A 21,496-nucleotide genomic window follows, 5' to 3' on the forward strand; every position below is an offset into this window, starting at 1 on the left:
AAACATTATCGAGCAGACATTTACACATAGAAATATAAAAACAAAATATCATTAAAATTAATCTTGTTTAAATTCGTATAAAAGATTTTCTAAAAACGTTTTGATAGGACACGCACAAGTTAAAAGTAATGTTATTTCGAAAATTGTGTATCGATAATATTCGTTATTTGGAAATTCCTTGATATCTCTACGACACATATGAAATTCTATTGCGACGATAAACGAAGTGTATGCTTAACAGAAATAATTAGTATTTCATATATTAAGGCATGTAAAACCACACCAATTCGTAATCGTCATTGGAATAATGATATCAATTTCAATAGCAAGAAGACAATATTTCCAACTTTTCTTTTAACCATTTGAGCGATGAGAAAACTAACAATGGTTACCGATGAAGAACTAGTGGTAAATAGGATGAAACGAAGATTAGCAAAGCTTAGCGGAGTGCAAACAATGTGTCTGGAGGCTAGGGCGCCATGTGTATACATATGGATATACATATATAGATAAACATTAGACCATCTCCTTAAAACTTGTTTCCCTTCCTATTCCTTTTTCCTTTCCAGTTGCTTTCTTCGTGCGATCAATCTTTTGATCCTTTCCCATCTCTGTCGTTTCTCGGTCTTGTCTTACTTTCTACTCCTTTACACATTAACTTAAACTTTGTATATATATATATATACATATACATATACATACCATATATATATATATATATATGCTCAAAGTCATTAATTTTATGAAAAAACAATGAGATCTGTCAATCAGAATTTAGATATAAATGTACTCCGCACCAATATACTAGAGATTCATAATAATTACTTTATTCAAATCTATGCATTCAGAGTAAGGTAATAAGGAAGAATTGTATCAGTTTTTGCTTGTCCCACACAAGCAACGTAATATTGTTATCAAATTCGGCTCGCAAGAGACGAAACATTTTAATAATTGACTTCTTAAAGGAAGCACATATTTGGCTATGATAAACTAAGCTTGAAATGGAAATTAGTAATCTGAGATAACTAGGAGTGAGTTTCTTCATGTTGAGAAGAATCTTGTTAGAACTTCTTTTTGCGGAGACAAGAGCGTAACTTACTATTAAAATGCAACGCGTAACTATGCTAATCTTAAAATTGCACTGATTTGCAAATCTAGCCACCAATACACATTGTCTGCAATTTCTCCCGTGTGTATCGCTATGATCATTGCCTAATTTATCTTTTTATATTCTGTACTTCGACCGATGTCATTAAAATTCATAGTTTAAAATATGTGGAAATGTGTGACCGTTTAGGAGAATAAACGCACTTCAAACATCAATACATTGATAATATTGCGTATATACCCACTTTAGTTCGTAGCGTATATTAATATCACTGTTTTAGGATTTTGAGAAATGATACGGCATGAATGTGAATCAATGCAAGAAAACAAACTTAATGATTCGAAAACACAGTGATACAAGTAATGTAATGTTCTGCTTATTGTTTAATGCAAATAAATAACGAGTTTGCAAGAATTAATATATTTCATTATCTTTCGGGTTATATGGGGCAATATAATTATCGGGGAAAGCTACGATAAATAGTTGTGTAACTTATTACAAGGTACTAATATTCGACACTACAGTCAAGGCAACAATACACTTTGATTAAGTGCAATGTCGCTTATTGCAGAATAAAATCTTTTCAGACATTTTACTAACCTTAGAAGCAATGACTTTCTTACGAACCCAAAGGCGGAACTGCAGTGAAAAATTCAGTGACCTTGAGTAGCAAACTATACTTGACTTTCGAACAACAGAATGTACTGTCAACACCGATAGGACAAGAGAAAATATATATATATATAATCGTATTGTTCAGAATCAATAATATAATTCGTGAAACAAGCTGGCATGGTATCCTCTAAACACAGTCTGCACTCCACTAGCTCACCTTTGTTCTTACCATTGCATATGTCTCGTAAATTAAATAAAAATGTTTTAATCGTGTGTCAAGTTTCGATACTTGTACACGATCGCACATCTGCGACACTTGTATAGCAAATAACATACAAAATTACGTAGACATAACAAATCTTGTTCTGTAGCTCGTTTACAAGATGAAACTTGACAACGCATTCATACTTGCATTAATATAACGCAGCACTTAAGCTACATGAATAACGCTGTCCTAATAAATACAGTAATTAATAAGCACGATTCAGCAGCTTAAGAAGATATTTGCGTTAAATCCCCATTTAAAGAAATTGTTTATATCTAGTTTGTAACTTCCTTTTTGCATAGCAAATATTAGTCATACATCATCATAACAATATTAATGACTAATAATATCAGCATTTTTCGATTGTTTCATTTGCCAATAGAGAATTGGTTAGGCACAGAATTCATAAATATTTTTCAAAGTTCTCAAATTTATCACCAAATCACGAGGCATTACGTTTTTCAATTAAAGTTTATCAAAGTATTGCATAATAATAGAAATTAGTAATATATAAAACAGAAAAGATATTAAAGTTATTTATTATAAGCATTGATGCAATTGTTGATTACGTATTACGAACTATGTACAGCTTATATATAATTTTAAATATTATTAACAGAAAAAATATTCAAAGTGTAATCATAACTTTATACTTTTTAACGTACTGAAATTTAATAATAATTATTATAATATTATATACTTTCAGTGGTATTGTGTGTGTATTATTAAGACATTTTATATGTATATGATTCATAAAAATCATATCTATGAAATTAAATGCCACATGAAATGGTGAGCTATTTTTTCACAACTATGAACTTCACGTCTACGACTTTGTGACTATTTTTTTTTAATAGAAAATTTTTTATCTTTAATCGATAATGTCATTTATGATATTAAATAACACACAAAAAAAAGACACGCACAGAAAATAAAGATTTTTAAACATGTAGAAATATCTCTGCCTCCCAGACAACTTTACACTTAGCGATGAGAAAAAGCGCATTAACAATCTAAACCATATTTGTCTTTTTTGCGTTTGTAAAAATGTATTGTCTTTTATTATTTAATTTGGGCGTAAACGTGAGTATGAAAATCTGTGCTTTATAGTGCAACCGTTAGGAAGTAACAAATTTTTTTGCAAAGAATTCGAAAGTAGTACGGAATATTATTTTCTCGAAAGTATATTTATATACCTGTTTGTATATATACATATATATTAAATTAAAATATAATGTACAAATATATATACTGAAACAGGTATACATATATATATAGTCGTACGTAATTCCAATTTTGAATCTCTCACCAAAGAAATCATTCATATTTCTGTGACAACTACTTAGTTACAAGTAGTTCTTTGTTCCCAGGTAAGGGTCTAATAATAACAACTTATTAGTTGCATTTATATCTAACCTGCTTCACTGTCGCTTGAATCAGTGCTCGATGAAGAAAGCGAACTACTGCTGGAATCACTATCGCTGCTACTACTGCTCGACGCTGACAATCGCGAAGGTCCACTGGCACCACCAGTTCCAACTACATCAACGGACTTACTACTATCTTCTGTAACAAATACATAAACGATTTCGTTATCTAATTTTACTTCAAACGTATTTCTTGATATATTTAAAAAATATAAAAAAGAAATTGATCAGATACTAACCTTTCTTGGCAGTTTTCTTGACATTGCCTAACTGCCCTGTTACGTCCTGTAGCCTCTTTTCCAATTCTTGTTTCTTTTCAGCCATTTGTTCATCCTTGGACTTACCACTGACTTTCTTATCTGTTAACACATGGTAAAATATTATGTAAAATACATTGTATAAGATATACTATATTATATAAATTATATAAGATAAATATATATTATACAAGAAATTTATTATGTCATAAGTATGCGCGCACGTATGCATAAGTAGACTAAATTACAGGGTTAAGAAGTAACCAGTTATTTGTAACTAAGTTACAATTGGACCGTATTTTCACAATAAGTAGTTACCTGAAGATTACTAAGAGATATATTAATAAAATTAATTATTTAATCTTTAGATAACCATATATTGTAAAAATAGGACTTATTTATTAGTTACTTTTTTCATAATTTTAATATAACTTTATCTCCAACTGTAACTGTAACTTAACTTAAATCCAATTTTTCATTATCTGATTAACTAGTAACCCGTGACATCATTGGATCAAAAGCCCATTGGATAAAACATCAGGATAAGACTCTAACGAGTTAAAAGTTTTTTTCGAGTTAAAGAGTTTTCAAAAAATGAAAAACCGGATCTTATTTCTACATTTCTTTTAGTAATTAGTAACTTCTTTCTTTTAGTTAATTTGAGTTCCTTTGAAAGTTACTTTACATATTTTGGACTTATTTATCAATTTAATATAATTGGTTAGAATGCTATTGCCACTACTGCTTGCATAAAAGACAAAAGCTGTGTTCAAAAGAAAAACAGTAATTTAATTTTGTTAATGTCTTACTGGTTTATCTCTAAAGAGAAATTAACCAATCACAGTTGAATAAGATAATTCATTCCTTCTTTCTTTTATAAAATTACTGTTTAGTATAATAAAAATAATAATAATGAAAAAATATCGAAAATAATTAAAAGAATAATTTTCGCATTGTTTAAAAAAGAATATTAAGTTTTAAAAAATGCAAAACAATTGTTCGTATATATATTTATTTATGTATAAAATTATATTAGGAGTGTGACTTAGTTTTAAGTATTTTTTTCCTCAAAAACTGATTTATTTAATCAACATATCACGAAAACGTTTAATAACTGTTGTACAATCAACATTTAATTCTCTGGCAAATTCTGAAGTAGATTGTGCTGGATTTTCGTCGAACAATGTTTGCAAATCTGCATTTTTCAGTTTTTGTCATTCACATTAAAATCACCACTTTTGAATTGACAGAACCAATATTCACATGTCTTAATTAATAGAGCAACATTACTATAAGTTTCTATCAGTATTCTATGACCTTCAGCCGCCGTTTTCTTCTGATTAAAAAAGACGCAACGCATGTCGTTAAATGGTATAAACACAATGTTTACTGCGTCTATTGTTAATAATAAACGACTAAATATCATGGAGTAATATTAAAACATTAAGAAATAATAGCTGTGTTGTCTTCGACAACACTAACATTAGTGTGTCATTTCTTGAAAAATCCTCAAAACTAAATCACATACAATCCTAATACATAATATATACGATGATTATATACGAGCAATTTTTTTTACATTTCTTTAAACTTGATTTTTTCAAAGAAACAATGTGAAAATTATCTTTGTAATTATTTTTTTGTCTTCTCATTAATATTATTTTTATTGTAGTAAATAGTAATTTTATAAAAGAAAGAAGGATGTATAGACATGTATGACTATGTTTTACATATAATTATATGTTTATAAATGTTTATGATGTTTATATATATGTATGTCTATATATTATTTATTTCTGCATAAAAAATTTTTTTTACCGACATTACTTTTTAAAACAAAATATTACAACTATAACTAGTTACTTTTAAAAAGTAACTTACCCTCTATTAAATTATGATATTGTTACTATTGTTAGTTTTCACAAAACTAAACTTTTTTTACTAGCTTTAGTTTAAAAAAATTAAAAATATTATATTATGTAACTTTATTAACTAAAAGTACAATTTTGTAGATAAATACTATCTTTTATATCAGAGTTGATAAGAGATAATTTTTTTAAATAATAAAACATTGTTTTTTTTCAAACATATTTTTAATGCTTCATAATGTTTTAAACAGCACTATAAAAAAATGTTTAAAACATGTTAGAAACATGATTTTTATCAATTCTGTTTTATATACTTATATTTTTTATTAAAATTTTAATATAACTGAATAATATTATAATTAAAGTATAATGTGTATACTAATGTATTATGTATAATGTATATAGTACACTGCCATTGAAAAATAACAGCTAAATTATTTGATAAACTCAAAATAAAGTTAAATTTATAGTAAAGCTTACGTGGCTTCTTTCTGAGGCATGATGCAACATAGCTTTCCAGTTCTCTAAGCGTTGATGGCTTCAGTGTCTCAAAATCAATTTCGATTTCATCTGGATTTGAATCCCTCAATGAAGGTTCCCGAGACTGAATTATGTGTACCACACGACCTAATTTATCACCTAAAAAAATAAAATAAATGAATAAAAAGTGATATTTATGGTTGATTTCTTTCTTCATTATTATATTTTCAAATAGACAAAATAATATTTAGTATATATTTCATAGAACAGAATTATATAAATAGCAAAGAAGTAAAAATGGAATATAATATCATAATAATAATAATAATTTTAACATAATTTTAAACATTTAGACAGTAATGGTTTTATATTCTGTTATATTATTAGCTGACCATCCACCCCTTGAAAATTTTTTGTACATATTTTTCATATTAAACATTATCTCTCGTGTTATATAATCTCTTTTCATTAATATAATTAAAATTTTAATCTAACATATTTTACCTGGTAGCTTATTAATATCCAAGCTGAGCTGCCTCTTCTCATCGTAAGACATTGGTTTAGCACTATCTTCATCTTCCGAATCAAACGAAACCGGAGGTGGTTGATTGCCAGTATTTTTCTTCTTGTTCCCAGTAGATCTGCTGTTAGCCTTCGGCCTCTTGGTTGCAGTATTTGCAGTTGTAGCAGCTTTTCCAGGTCCTCGGCCTTTACCTTTTGGTTTAGCATTCGCTGCTGTTGGCAAATGGTGTCCTAAACTTCCTGCAGTATGAGTCTTATTAGGTCCTACTGCTGTAGTTTGATGATGAAGATCGCTAGCTATGCCACCAGGCATTTTTAAATCGCCTGCACCCATTGCAACACTGGCTATACTAGCACCGACACTATCGGACACGTTGGGAATGCCACCACTTGGTTTCATAAGTTCTTTCATGGCACCAGTATGACTGGCAACAAGGCTGCTATTCTTATTGCTCATTGGCTTTGATTTTGGCTTGTCTGGCTTTTTCTTTTTATTTTTCTTTTTACCACTCTCCTCTACTAATTTCCTCATTTGCTCCTGCATAGCTTTCAGCTATAAATAAAGTAATATAAATTATATTTTGATCTGCATTCGCATATAAAGTAATTTTATTTTATTTCGAAAAAAAAAAACATATATTGTACTTATACAGAAACTATGCATTTCGTAGATTATTATCATGTCAACATCCATCAAAAGAATGCCAACATTTCGTGAGCATTGCAGTTCACTTTATCGGGGTAAAGAGTAGAAAAATAATCCGCAAAGCGTATAGTTTCCATATAAAAAGTATCCGTGAAAAATATATATTATACCTCTTGTTGTAATTCAAGTAATTTTTGAGTACGTTCTTCAACTGAATCTTCACTATCGGAAGAACTGTCTCCTCCAGAACTGCTACCACTACCGCTACTGCTTCCTTTCATAGTTCCCATACTGCTACCCATCGGTTCATCGGGAATTTTAGCATACCTAAGTATGTATCACACAATTACATAATTAGATAATTTTATATCATATGTTTAAATTCCACATGTTTAAATTGTAGAAAATTTTAACTACCATTGCTCATCTACCAACCTCATCTCAAATATATCTTGAAGTTTTCTAGCCATTGAAACAACATCATGATCGGGAGGATTATATTTATAACAATTCGTAAATATAAGTCGTACGTCACTCGCAAATTCGTGTGAAGTTTTATATTGGCGATTATCCATTTTCGACTACAAAAAAAGTTAATGTTTTATATTAAAATATATAGATCATCTAATTATATTATAGAAAATATAATAATGTAAATTTTGTGATAATCTCATTTGTAATTCTTATAGGTTCAGAAAAATTTTATGAATTAACTCGTTTCTGTACAATATCCATGATTAATATAATCAAAAATATATATACCTTTACTGTACCAAGATCCATAGGTTTCTTGATAATTTCATGATAGTCATGAAGGCCTAGAAGTTCTGCATCAACAGGTTTGTAAAAAGGCCAAGCATAGGGCTACATATTATTAGAAAAGAAAAGATTAAATTACATGTTTCAGAGTATTACACTATTTGTAATAATTAGTTTGTATATATGAACATCAAAATTACCGAATGTTTTTTAGCGAAAAGTTCCTTCAAAATGTCATTGCAAGATTTTAGGGCTTCAGACAATTTTTCTTTTCCTTTGACACCAGCATGCGGAGGCTAAAAAGTAAGAAAAAAAAACGTATAAAAAACAAATTGACACATCAAGTTGTAATTTATTTAATTTAAAAGTACAGTTTTTTTATGGAATATAAATAATTATACCACAATCTTTTATCTTATTTTTAAAATATATAAGATATATATATATATATACATATTATTAAATCTTATAATTTATTTTTTTACAATAAAAGATTTTCAATACAAAATATGCCATGAAATGTATAAATTGTTATTTAATAAATCTGATAATTCTTGCTTGATAGATGATGAGACAACACAAATGAACGGAAGGAATATGAAGGAATAGTAATAAATGTACCTGTTGGGCCATTGCCCCCATAAGAGGCATATTGGCCTGATGGTATGGCACTAAGCCGTCTTCCGCTTGTCTCGTTGGCTGAAACAGCCATGACATGAATTGTTTTAATTACCGTTTAATGATATATTATTTAATTAATCATTAGTCAATGATTAATATAATTAATATGATTCATGAAATGATATGATTTTATAAATGTGAGGAACAAGGTTTATTATATATTATGATCATATAAAATATAATTTGTACTTCTCTACATTTAAAAAAATATATCAATAACAAAATTACATTTATTTTAATTTATTGTGGTCCTTTTACATATATATAGCTATTTTATTTTTATATAAATGTAAAAATCTAATTTTTGATAAAATGTATACACATTTAAAATTTCAAATTAAACAAATAAATAAATATGTATACACACACACACAAAAACACACGCATAATTTATTATTTCATAATGAATATTTTGCTTTTTGTCTGTACAAATATGTCACATTTCATATATCAAACATAACTCGTATCTCTTTAATGTTTTTGATTCAAACACAAAATATAACAATAAAGTAATTAAAAAAAAGAAAATATATACTCACCTTCTTAATTTGCCTGCCAGATTCTCTTCTCGTAGGTATTTTGGCATTCTTGGAATCCATAGGTGTATACAATGGATCAAACGCATTTGCGGTAGGAGTTGTAGTATCAGCTTTTCTTTTAACTCCCTTTTTAAGTTTGGCAGGTTGTGATGGAGGCATTACAGTTGGTGTTGTAGGGACTTGTGGAGGTGGAGGCACAGCAGAAGTTGTTTGAGGATCCATCGCTGGCTGCGCATGGTAACCCGTGGTTGGAGGGACAACTTGCTGAGGCAAAGAATTGTGAGTAGCCATTGGTGTAACGCCCATACTTGATGGTGGAGCAATGGTGGTTGTATTCGTGCTTCCAGGTACTGAAGCTGGTGCCTGAGTACCAAGAGGCGGCATAGGTATAACGCCTGTTGTTCCAGCTGATGTAGCAGAAGGTGTTAAACTATTTGGTACACTGGAAGTAACAGCGGCTGCACCAGAAGCTGGTCGTCCTCTACCTGCTCCTGTACCTCCCCCCGCTACTCCCCCTACTCCTGGTCCACCAACTCTTCCAGCTTTTTTGCCTTTGGGTCCTTTTGGAACAGGTGGATCTAATACTACCTCTTCTTTCGGCATTTGTGCAACCTATGAAATTATTACGCTTATGTTTTATTTGATAAAAACAATATTTAAACATAATAAAATTTATCTGGAAAAAAAAAAGTATTTTATATGTATATACGGATGTTTCAGAAATAGATCACTAAACTTTAAAAATATGTTCTACTGACTAAGTATAGTAAAGATCATTTAATTAATGTTACTTAACAAAGAATGTAGAAATCTTCTCCTAAAAATATACCTTTGTAAGAAATAATTTTTCGAGAGCCTGTGCCATAACTACAACATCCTCTCCTGGCTTGTTGTAGACATAACAGTTGGTGAACATAGTATTGAAATCCTGAATACATTCTTTCCCACTCCAATAATACGAATTCTCCAACCGCTTTTTGATTGTGCCCAAGTCCATTGGTTTTTTGATGATTTTGTGATAATCCTTTTAAATAAAAAATATATTTTTCAAGCTATCCACACAATATATATAATATAACAAAATTATTGTAAAACTCCAGTAAAGTATTTTACGAAGAGCCTTATCCATATTAGGACTCTTGCGTATAATAATGAATCATATATGATTGATAGAAAAATAGTCTACTGAATAATATATCTCATATCCGTTGAAAAAAGATCAGAATCAGCAAATTAATTTTTCAAGATTATATAAAGGTCACTTTTTATAAAGATTATCTAAAGATCATTTTTTTATTGAAATTAAATAATTTTTTCACATAATATAATTCTGCATATGGCAGTATCAAAATAGATATAAAAAAATTAATACAAGATATTTTATATTTTATAAGATATTTTATATTTTATAATAAACATAAAATATCTCACAAATTATTTATTTTTTGGTACAATCCTATCTTAATTTTATGCATATAATGAGTGAGATAAATCAATTGGTATTAAAAAAAAACATAATTGCTAATACTTTTAAGGCTTTTAAAAGTATCAAAGAATTTGCGGGTTATCGCCATGACGTGATCCATTGGTAATGCCAACGTTTTGTGAACCTCATCGTTCACTTCATCAGACTGATGAAGTGAACGCATTGACAGTATCAGTGTCTCTTCGCCATGATGAAAAGAACGGCGAGGTTCACGAAACGTTGGCATTATCAATGGATCATGATATAGAACTAACCAGCAAACCCTTTGGCATACATAATTTTTTTTTCAAAAATAATATGTATATACATATGTATATATGTACATATTGCAAAGTGTATAATTTTTTTTTAAAGCAATCGTTTTCTTTATGTCAATTGATCATCTCATTGTTCTATGCATAAATTATAATAAAATAGTAAAAAAAATTAATGGTTAACAAGATATATTTTCAATTTCATATCAAAATATACCAATAAAAATAAAATTCTTTTTGTATATTATACATAATTTAAAATACTATTTTGTCATCTTTACATACTGGTAAATTGAGTCTTTTCGCATCGACAGGTTGTTGGAAGGGCCAGGCAAATTGATGCTTCCATACTGGTTTCAAAACACCCTTTTGCAAAAATTGCAATTGATTCGTGATACGTCCTGGACGATCGGGTGGTGGAATAACCGGTGGTTGAACTATGCCATTCACCGGTTCCAAAGGTGGTTCGTCACGTGGGGGCGGTTCCTTTGCAGGACTCGCTGGCGTAGTCGAAGCCTTGCCAGGTGTGCTCGTCTATATCATTTTTATTTTGTTAGTTATACATATAAATAAATGACTTTCAATTACTTGTGTATCTACGTTACAGTATTTTTACATGTTAAGTAAGAAATCTATTAAGCACATCACATTTTGCAAAAGCGTATAGCTTATAAATATATTAATAATATTATTTCTACTTAACATTGACATATTCACACATTATTAATTTTGTTAGTATCATGCATTTTAGATTAATTGCTACATACATTTACATGCAGTGTTCTCAGATGTATTGTAAAACTGCTATTAGCAAATTTATGTTTAGATGCAACACATTTTATTTGTACCTATTAAGATTTCATCTTGGCTGTGATATCTTTCGCAACAAGTTCTATTAAGTATTTTAAGATGCTTATTAATTATTATTAAATTGATTAATTTAATTTATATTATTTTACACTTTATATCCGACGCATAATTTACATAACTAGAAAATGTATTAATTTATAAATAAAATATTTTCAGCACAAAAATCTAACCTCAATTGCTTGCCTTTACTCATTTCATTCATTTAAATTTTCAATTATTCTATATATATATATATATATATATATATATATATATATATATAATGATACAATATGTTTTTTTGTATTGATATATCAATATCACTTATTTGCTACAACGGCATAATTCAAACATTATTTTTTTAGTAGTAATTTACAAAAAAAAGAACGAAAATATGAAGGAAAAAGAACATACTTTAAAGAAACTAACTTTTATTCCTTTATAATCAATTATTACACTAAAATTGTATTTAAAAACTAATATTTTAATGATTAAAAACTCTCAAATTTTCCGGAAATCTGTTGTTTAATTACAGCAAATGAGCGATATTTGTAATAATAAAAAGATGTTAAATAAAATTATAAAGATAAAAATTATTTTAAATTATTCCAAGTAAAAATTGTATTCGTATGGTTCAATCTTAAAAAAATTCTGAAAAAGGCAGTATAGTTTTTTTAGGATCAGGTAGCTAGTCCTTTATTTTCTTTTGAATTTCCATTTCTATTGTTGCGATTCATTATTCAATGTTCAGCCGAATAAGACACATAGCACGCAGGCAAATGGAACCATTGAAACCGAGACAAATCGACAAATAGCAGGTAAAAATTTTAAATCTTACCCATAATATTCTTTCGAACATTTTGAGCTTTTTTTTGCTAGAGCTCTTAAGACAAGAAGTCTACGTGCCTCGCGCGCGAATACTTGTTAATAAATCAGGTAAATTTTTCCCTATTTTCTACTCTTGCATCAAATTTTGATATTTTTCCATAAAATATATGCGAACCCAAAAATACATCTTTTTAGATTTTCGTAAATTATTTAATAAAAATTACCAGAGTTCTTTTGACACATCTTTTCTATAGTTCACACGACAGTATTTCATATGCACACATTTTGCTAGAGCATCGAAGTTGATTATATCTGTTTGATTATTAACTTTCTTTGCTTTTTTTTCTATAAATTGAATATATGTTTATTTCGTATATAAATTGCAACTAAAATAATAAGCAGATATAATTATATCAACTCAATATATCAATAATAACGTACAAACTCATCTACATCTTCTAATAAAAAATTTAGATCGAACTTATCTACAACGTCTAATATAGAATTTAAATCGAATCTTTATCTCATTTACAGATTCGTTCATTTTACTTGTACTTTACATTTTTCGATTTTTTTCCTTTCTTTTCTTAACTTTATTTCTCAACTTATTCTCTGTTTTCGAGAGTTTTAGAAAGTACAAGTAAGACAAACAGACCTAAAAATCATATATTTACTACTATCATTATGAATTGAAATTCAAGGAATAAATAATATTATTTTTGCGTTCACAATCATATATGTAAAAAAAAGTTAAATTATTTTTGTATATTTGTTATATGAGTATATACGTATATTATTAACCTTTAGAGCCGAAGTGGCCACTATAGTGGCCAGCGGAAAACTCGTCGATTCCTCGTGACACAAATATATACATGAATTTTACATTTAAAAAATTCAAAATTTTAAGATAAAAATATCGGCCCTCTGAAGGTTAAATACTGGATGTCTATAATATCTGTCCATATTTCCTATTACATTTCGGAAATTGTTTAAAATTATGAAAAATCATGAAATACGCATTCGATCATTTCGAAGGGTTAACTTAGTATAGTCAATCAGAGCAGTCCTTCAAAATGATCAAACATATATTTTATAATTTTCTAAACCGTTTCTGAAATGTAAGGGATAGACTTTACAGACATTTATGTATGTACAGATGTATGTATGCGCGCGCGCGCGTGTGCGTACATATACATATATAAATATTCTATAATTTTTTATAGCTATATAAAATAATAAATAATTATACAAAATAATATAAAAATATTTTTATTTTTTATTATATACATATAATATTTAACATCTTAAAAGTTTTTGAAGAGAAAAATTTCTTTGAAATTTTTATGGTTTTAGTCCTGTATGTGCCTCTATAATTTTAGGAAAAAATTGAACGCTTGGTATTGTCCATTCAGATAATACTGTTTATATAGAATGATTCACGCATTCACGATTTCACCATCACACGAGACAAGAATCTTGTTGATATAGAAAATTTAGGAAATACAAAGATATAAACATAAAATCGATTCTGATTAAAAATATTTATGGAGTTATTTGAAACTTTCAAAAATTTGTGATATTATTACATGGAAATGCAGCTATGTATATATTTACTTTTTAGAGATAAATGAAAGATAATCAAAAGGAACATATGAACACAAAAGTAATATTACAACAAATTTTGAGCTGTAAATTATAAACAATTAAAATAAGATTAATAAGTTTCATTTATAAGTTACATCTATAAGGGCCATACAATTTACATATATACTCATGACAAAATACAGAAATCGAGATCTTCGAAAATCTGTTCTAAATTTTATTTTTGAAAGAATTAATTCATAAAAGATTAACTAAATCTCTTATATTAGGTGTGGTAAAAAGTCATCGCATATTTTTAAAAGATATCTATCAGTAAAAATCGCAATTACTTTCTTTCCAACAATATAAATATATCTTAATAGAGTAAAGTTTCAGCTTTAAAAATCTCTTTTTTAAATTATACGATACGACAATTTTTAATGGAGTTATGAGCAATTAAAGTCAAAATAATTCTTTTATTTAATCCGCGATAATTCAGTAATCAAAAATCGTAGGAATATTTAAAAAAACCGATTTTGTAGGGAAAGTATCAAGCTTTCACGATAGGTAATCGAAAATTTTCTCAAATTCGTTTTGAACACGTTACAAATCCACAAAGTGAGAAGAAAATTTTTCGTCTTTTTCAGCTCGTAGTTTTTGGTATGTAAAAATTATCAAACTCATATAAACTTAAAAAATGTGATAAGCTTTTAAAAGTAGAGATTTCAAGCTTTAAAACCCTTTTTTAAATTTGAATTTCATTCATTATTGACGAAGATATTGTATACAACTTTGAGCTAAAAAATACGCGATGACTTTTTACTACACCTAATATATATGCCTCAATAAGTTTTTCTTTAAATTTCAAATTATTATATCTGTATAAATATCAAAAATCTTACTCTTAAGAATTCTTTTACTTGAAAAAATAATCTTAAGCATTATTTCTTGAAGTATCAATAAAATATCGTAAATTCGATATGTATATCGTATTTATATAAATTATTATTAATGATTGTACGGGTAAAATATAATGCATAAAGTAACAAAATGTAATTTATAATACATAATATTGTATTTTTACTATAAGTATAAATTTTTGATAACGCATGCATATCCAATTTCGAGTATATACAACACTTCGCAAATTAACAATCACATAACTTCGACATATTTAGCAAATTATAACCTTAACTTGTTATAGTTTATAAGTAACTACATTCTAATATTATAAATAATTAGCCAAATAAACAAATAAATATTTAATATGTGAACATGTCATAATTTATTTATTTATTTTGAGGTTGAAGTATTTTACCAATAAGTATTATTATCAATAATCGCGATATTTTAAATATTTAACATTCATAGATAGTAGAGATTATGATTTTAATGTGTATTGGAGGAACACGTGTAATTGGATACTCGTGAAAAAGATCACTAGTAGATAGATTACATTATTTGCAACTTCATATTATTTAGGCCCGTTTCTACCAATGTAGATTAATCTCTTTAACTTTAATCTCAGTTCACAACTTACTCTTTATCTTTTTCTAATTCTCAGAACTGGAAAAAAATGAAGAGCTAGTTAAACTGAGATTAAAATTAAACTATATTGGTAGGGCCTTAATTGTGAAAGAATTGTTCTAAAAAAATTAATTTTATAAAATAACGTGTCTGCTACAACACTGGCCAAGTTAGAATAGGGCTGCATTTGAACACTCAGCATTTTCAACGCTTTTATCCCTATTTTTTACGTTTATAATAAACAATAAAGATAGAATAACAATTACAAGTGTTTAAAGTGCGTGTCGCGTTTAAACGAAAGACAATGAGATTAAGTTTTTTACAATTTTCGCAATTTTTAAGTCTTGTAAAGAAATAGAAATTTTTTTTATTAATAAAAATTTCAATTACCATATCTTCTTCCATTTTGTTATTTCTTGAATGTTGTTATGTCTTGAACTACTATAATAATTACTTTTATTACAATAAAACGCGACAGAATAGACAGTTCAACAGACGATATGCGATCAATGACTATCAACGTCGAAATGATTAAAACTATATTCCAAAATGTCCTTTCGAAGAAAACTTTTAATCGATATAGTATATATATATATATATATATGGTGTAGTATATATGGCATGTATACTACATATTTCAAGTAAAACTTTCTCCTCGAAAGGAACGTTTTAAAACATATCCTGAAACGACAATTTTCGAAATTCAATAGAAGATCAATAAATTCTGTTTTCCGAGAATAAAAAAAAAGAAAGTGTTTTCTTGTATATTGGATTCTAATATCCCTGAACCCGTATTCTATACACGTCTACCGACAATTGTTGGTGTCGATAATTAATGATAGTCAATGGTCAGGGCTATCCTAGAAAAAAAGGACGCTTCTCATCGGCTGTTGCTGCTTAACAATATCGACAACTGTCAGTAGAAGTGTATAAAATGTGAGCTCTGAAAGGGCTAAGAAAATTCTTTGGAGAAGAAAGAAAAAAATCTTTGACAACAATGGTATAACGGTTAAACTTAAGGATCTGTCCCTTTTAATTCTTTCTACCTGATCTTAAAGGAAAGATGACATAAAAAAAACGAAGAGAAAGTGTAAAGGACAAAAGAATTTATTGGACATCGAAATTCAAATATTAGGAAGAAAAGCTTTAATGCTCTTCATGCTCACATTTCAACTTAACAACAATGGTACAAGATGCAAAAGTTTAAACGTTTTACCAGCAGTCATCTCCGGCTTATAGAAAATAAAATAAACGTGAAAAACGAAAGGACGATGAACGGATGAGAAAACTCGTTACGAGACATCCGAAAATATTTCGGAAAGCATATTTCAAGAATATATTATTCATACATTCTCCCTTAAAAAAAGTTTGAAATTGAAAATGTGTTAATATTTATACTTTCTAAATAAAAAATTTATACTAAAACTATATATAATATATATAAATAAATTATGTGAATAATATATTTTTATTTACTCAGAGTGAAACCTTGAAAAAAAATTCCCTGAAAATTCCTGATTTTCTCCAGATATTTTTATTTAAAATTCCATGAAAATTTAGAGAAATTTTTAATGTAACTTTGAAAAAAATTAGAATATAAACAATACAAATTATATATTGTCAAGAAAAAAAACATTTCACGAGACTAACTCCGTCTCGGTTTTTTTCTACAATTAGAGCCGCGAAAACAATAGAATATGTAAAACTCACTATAATATGATAATCAGTGAGCTATTCTCTTTTCTGCTATATATTAGGTGTACAAATTAATTCGGTGCCTTTTTTCATAATTCAAAGTTACTCACACAAAGCATATTTAATATTCGAAATAGTCTCTACTGTTTTCGATGACTTTACAGCATCTTTCATGCAATTGATGAATGCCCTCGCGGAAGAAATTTGACAGTTTTGATTCGATAAAATCATTGATAAAGGCACTGAATTAATTTTATTCACCTAATAATAGTCTTCAATGTCATTAATTTTTTAAATAAAAATTAGCGAAATACATGAATATGAATTTACTCGGTTATGTACCTGCTATCCTAAAAAAAAGTTAAAAAAAAAAAAACAATATTCTCAAAGATAGAATTAAAGTTTAAAAATAAAATTCCCAAAATTTCTCTGAGTACTAATAAAATTATATGAAAATTGCATGAAAATCCTTAAGGATTTTTATTCTTTCAAGGATAAAAAGAAGTCTCTCGAAAATTTCAAGATTTTGTTGATAGTAAACACCCTATTATTATATTTATTATTTTTATCATTGTATATTTTTACTTGAAAATAATTATAAAAATCTCAATTTTTTAAGAGTAATCATAATTTATTGTGAAAGTTTTATTTCGATACAGAAATTAGTTGTTCAGTAAATAAAGTTTTTTTGAATCTGCATTGCAATGTGAATTATTGTTAGCATATAAATCATCTTTTAAAACATTTAAAATATATATATATATATATAAATAAATTGAAACTTTGTCATTTTTTTATATTGAAATATTATAACAATAAAAAACAATATCAAATCAAATGAACTATATTAATGTGCTGTTAAATAAAAATATATTCACAAAATTGCTTCGTATATAGTTTTAGTATTAATTTTACTATATAGCTGCATTCAGAAATTTTACCTAGGTACAGCTATCATTTTATTCCTGTTGTCCATCGAATATTAAATAAAAATAAATAAATAAATAAAAAAAATGCACGAGTACATCCAAGTGAAATTTGTTAATACAATCTATATATTACATTTGATAACAATGTTATATAGTTAAATACAAAAATATAGACACTTTAATAACAGTAGCTTAAATTTTAAAAATAAAAAATTAAACATAAAATAAAATAAATATAAAACAGTACAATAAAAAAGTTTTTATTAGACATTCACTCTCAAATATTTAAAAAACATGGAATTATGTACATGGTTAAACAAAAAGATCTGCCTATTTTAATTACATTACTTGATCTTGATTTTTGGAGGGAAATGAAGTGGAATGTGCAATGAAAAGAGAAGCTTGAGCGTCTGCTATTTTGTGCATTATTGCGCATGCGTAAGACGTGTCCCTCCATCTGAGAATGTTGCTTGTGTATGTAATTATGTATCGGATTTATAATATTATTAATACTTAAATATATAAAATAGTAGAATCTACAATACGAGATAACAAAAATGGTATTAGAAAACTTTTCGATAAATAAACGAAAATAAACGAAAATAAAAATAAATTCTTAAATACTATGTGAACGTAAATTATTAATGAAACATATTTGAGTTAATGATCTCATTCATGCAATATGTGTGTTGTGCATGTGTTTGTGTGTGAGCGAATTAGGCTGCTAAATATTTAATTTCCATAACCACAGGCAAGCGATTTGGAATTTTACATAAAAACACTGTTACTAGAGACTATAACATTTAATAGTGAGAATTTAGAAATGAAATATAATGGCATTTTTATGTGATTCATGCAAAATTGTAAGAACAAACTTTGTCATTAAATAAGAAATAATTCGTACAATAATTGAAACACAATATTATTATACATTTATACATAATAGCATAAATACTGAAATGTTTGTAATACTGTGTGAATACAAGATATAGTGAGCAAAGCGAAAAGAATCTTGCCTCTATAATAATATCAGTAATATTAATGAATATACCAATATTTGTTTTAAATATCTTTATATTAAAAAATTTATTTATTTGTGTAAAGTTAATATTTATTTATAGAGTTACGTCTACATTATTTACCACTACTTATAGTGATTAAAGCAAAATTATAGATTATTTATACACAGCATAATTTATTAGTTGCCAATTCATATTTCAACAATATATCTTAATGGAAACCATAGTCAACAAGGTTTCTCACCTTCGGTATATTACACAGCCTTTCTCGCTCCTCCACATCTAACTGTAATTCATACATACTATTCAGTCAAACACAAGGTTCTCTTTTTTAGTATGTTAGAATATTTATATCAACTATTACGCAAGGTATGAAAAATGCAAACAATATTAAGAGTTATCAAAATACATGTATGCAAACACAGAAAAGTTGATAAAAAATAATATAAAATATATTACACAGACATATATAGCAAGGTAATGATTTACAAAATGTTATTTGGACAGAATGTTAAAAAAAACATGTAATTTTTACACATATATATATATATATATATATATATATATTATAACTCCTCTCAATTATTTCAAGTGGAAGCAATCTATATTTATATAAGTTCACATAGACTGTGAATACCAATGTTGCGTAATTTGTAAGGTTTGGAATTAGGAAATTAGTAGTTAGTATGGATATATTACAGGATTTTAATGCAGCTTTTTAGTATTGCAGAAAGAATTATAAAGCCAGCTGCATTCTACACTACTGCAAAATTAACACAATATTAATCACTCACAGAGTTGTTCTGCGAGATGGTGTCCACCTGCTGCATCTTGACTTCGTTTCTGCAACAAAAAGAGCAAAACGTGATAAGTTTTATTTATAAAATAGAAAAAATAAAGCGAAACAAAAATTTGTTATATCAGTTAATTACGCGGCTTATGCTAAAATATTTTGTAAAGTATAGTAATAATAACTTTGTAAGAAAGAGAGTAAGAGCTATTATTAATCAATCCTATCTAATAAACTACATTAACGTTTTACCAAAAAAATATATTATTTTTTAAACTCCATTTATGTTTTTATACTTGTTTCTTTCATTAGCGAGTTGGGATTTATAGAATTTTTCTCAAAACAATTTTTTCGATTATTAGTCGACACATAATCTAGCAATTTTCATCATGTAGGTATACTTGATAGGTATTATCTAAATATGCAAACAAATATGTACGGTTTATAACTTTTTTTTCTTTTTTTTTCCTCAAGTGATCGTTTATAATATATGGCTCATCCATTTCACGATAATGAGCTTCACCTACCTTTCCGACATATATGATACATAAATGCTACGCAGCAGGTAACTGCCTTACGTTGATGCTTGACGCTATGAGGCTTCATCAACAATTGAGATGGCAAGTATATATTCTGAATTGAGCATGGCAGCTCGTTAATTGCTTGCCAAGACGATTGCGCTGCAACCAGGAGTATTGGTGCCGAGGAGGCATAACACTACATAAGCCTACCGAGTGGTAGTACTTTGAATGTCAGCCCTGTGTACTGCTGTGAGACTCCGTACCTCCAGGCAAGACTCGCGACATTAGCAACATCTGGATAACATAACAATAGGACCCCATATTGTAACAACCCCAAAATTGTTTCATCGCTGTAGAATGATTTTTACATTGAGATATGTTACTTTCTCAGGGAATTTATATATTATTTAACATATCATGCAAAACTGAATCTAGTAGTACATGCTGGAAAAGCAAAATCTATTTCTTACTATATCACTATATATTAACAGAGGTTATTTGGAAAAAATATATATATAAATTTTTCTCTTTTTTTTCTTATACATTACATTATTTTGTTAAAGAGTACAGTTACTGTTACACAATATGTAATAATCCAAAATAATTTACATGCTTATATTGATGCAATAAAAAAATTCTAAAGTAAAATATTACAACACAATGATATTATTATATATTAATTGAATGAAATACTTGATCTCTTCACATTATTTATATAAATTATTTTTTAACAGAAGAAAGAATGGCTCCATACCAATTTTCTTTCAAGATGTAATTAACATTTTAATAATATATTTACCCCCGATATTTTTGAAGGCAGGATAGATTTATTAAAATTTCATTTTATCTT

General features: G+C 27.6%; 1 protein-coding gene across 11 annotated transcripts in view; it reads right to left on the reverse strand.

Moving 5' to 3' along the window:
• LOC108753133 (homeotic protein female sterile-like) overlaps positions 1-21,496 on the reverse strand; it is a 34,500-nt gene that overhangs the window by 9,175 nt on the left and 3,829 nt on the right. For 5 of the 11 annotated variants that reach the window (XM_018494665.1, XM_018494596.1, XM_018494513.1 and 2 more), the window contains exons 2-15: positions 20,130-20,178; positions 19,580-19,621; positions 11,193-11,441; positions 9,997-10,191; positions 9,168-9,779; positions 8,569-8,646; positions 8,148-8,243; positions 7,951-8,052; positions 7,624-7,769; positions 7,359-7,515; positions 6,525-7,095; positions 6,021-6,179; positions 3,655-3,774; positions 3,405-3,554 (exon numbers count right to left, since the gene is read on the reverse strand). In XM_018494665.1, coding sequence (XP_018350167.1) covers positions 3,405-3,554; positions 3,655-3,774; positions 6,021-6,179; positions 6,525-7,095; positions 7,359-7,515; positions 7,624-7,769; positions 7,951-8,052; positions 8,148-8,243; positions 8,569-8,646; positions 9,168-9,779; positions 9,997-10,191; positions 11,193-11,441; positions 19,580-19,621; positions 20,130-20,178 — 2,726 coding nt within the window. Of the gene's footprint in view, positions 1-3,404; positions 3,555-3,654; positions 3,775-6,020; positions 6,180-6,524; positions 7,096-7,358; positions 7,516-7,623; positions 7,770-7,950; positions 8,053-8,147; positions 8,244-8,568; positions 8,647-9,167; positions 9,780-9,996; positions 10,192-11,192; positions 11,442-19,579; positions 19,622-20,129; positions 20,179-20,652; positions 20,941-21,496 lie in introns of all 11 variants that reach the window. The other 6 variants (XM_018494822.1, XM_018494907.1, XM_018494750.1 and 3 more) reach the window with 4 other exon arrangements.

The sequence above is a fragment of the Trachymyrmex septentrionalis genome, unplaced genomic scaffold, assembly GCF_001594115.1.
Source record: "Trachymyrmex septentrionalis isolate Tsep2-gDNA-1 unplaced genomic scaffold, Tsep1.0 scaffold1, whole genome shotgun sequence".
NCBI classification, from domain to species: Eukaryota; Metazoa; Arthropoda; class Insecta; order Hymenoptera; family Formicidae; genus Trachymyrmex; species Trachymyrmex septentrionalis.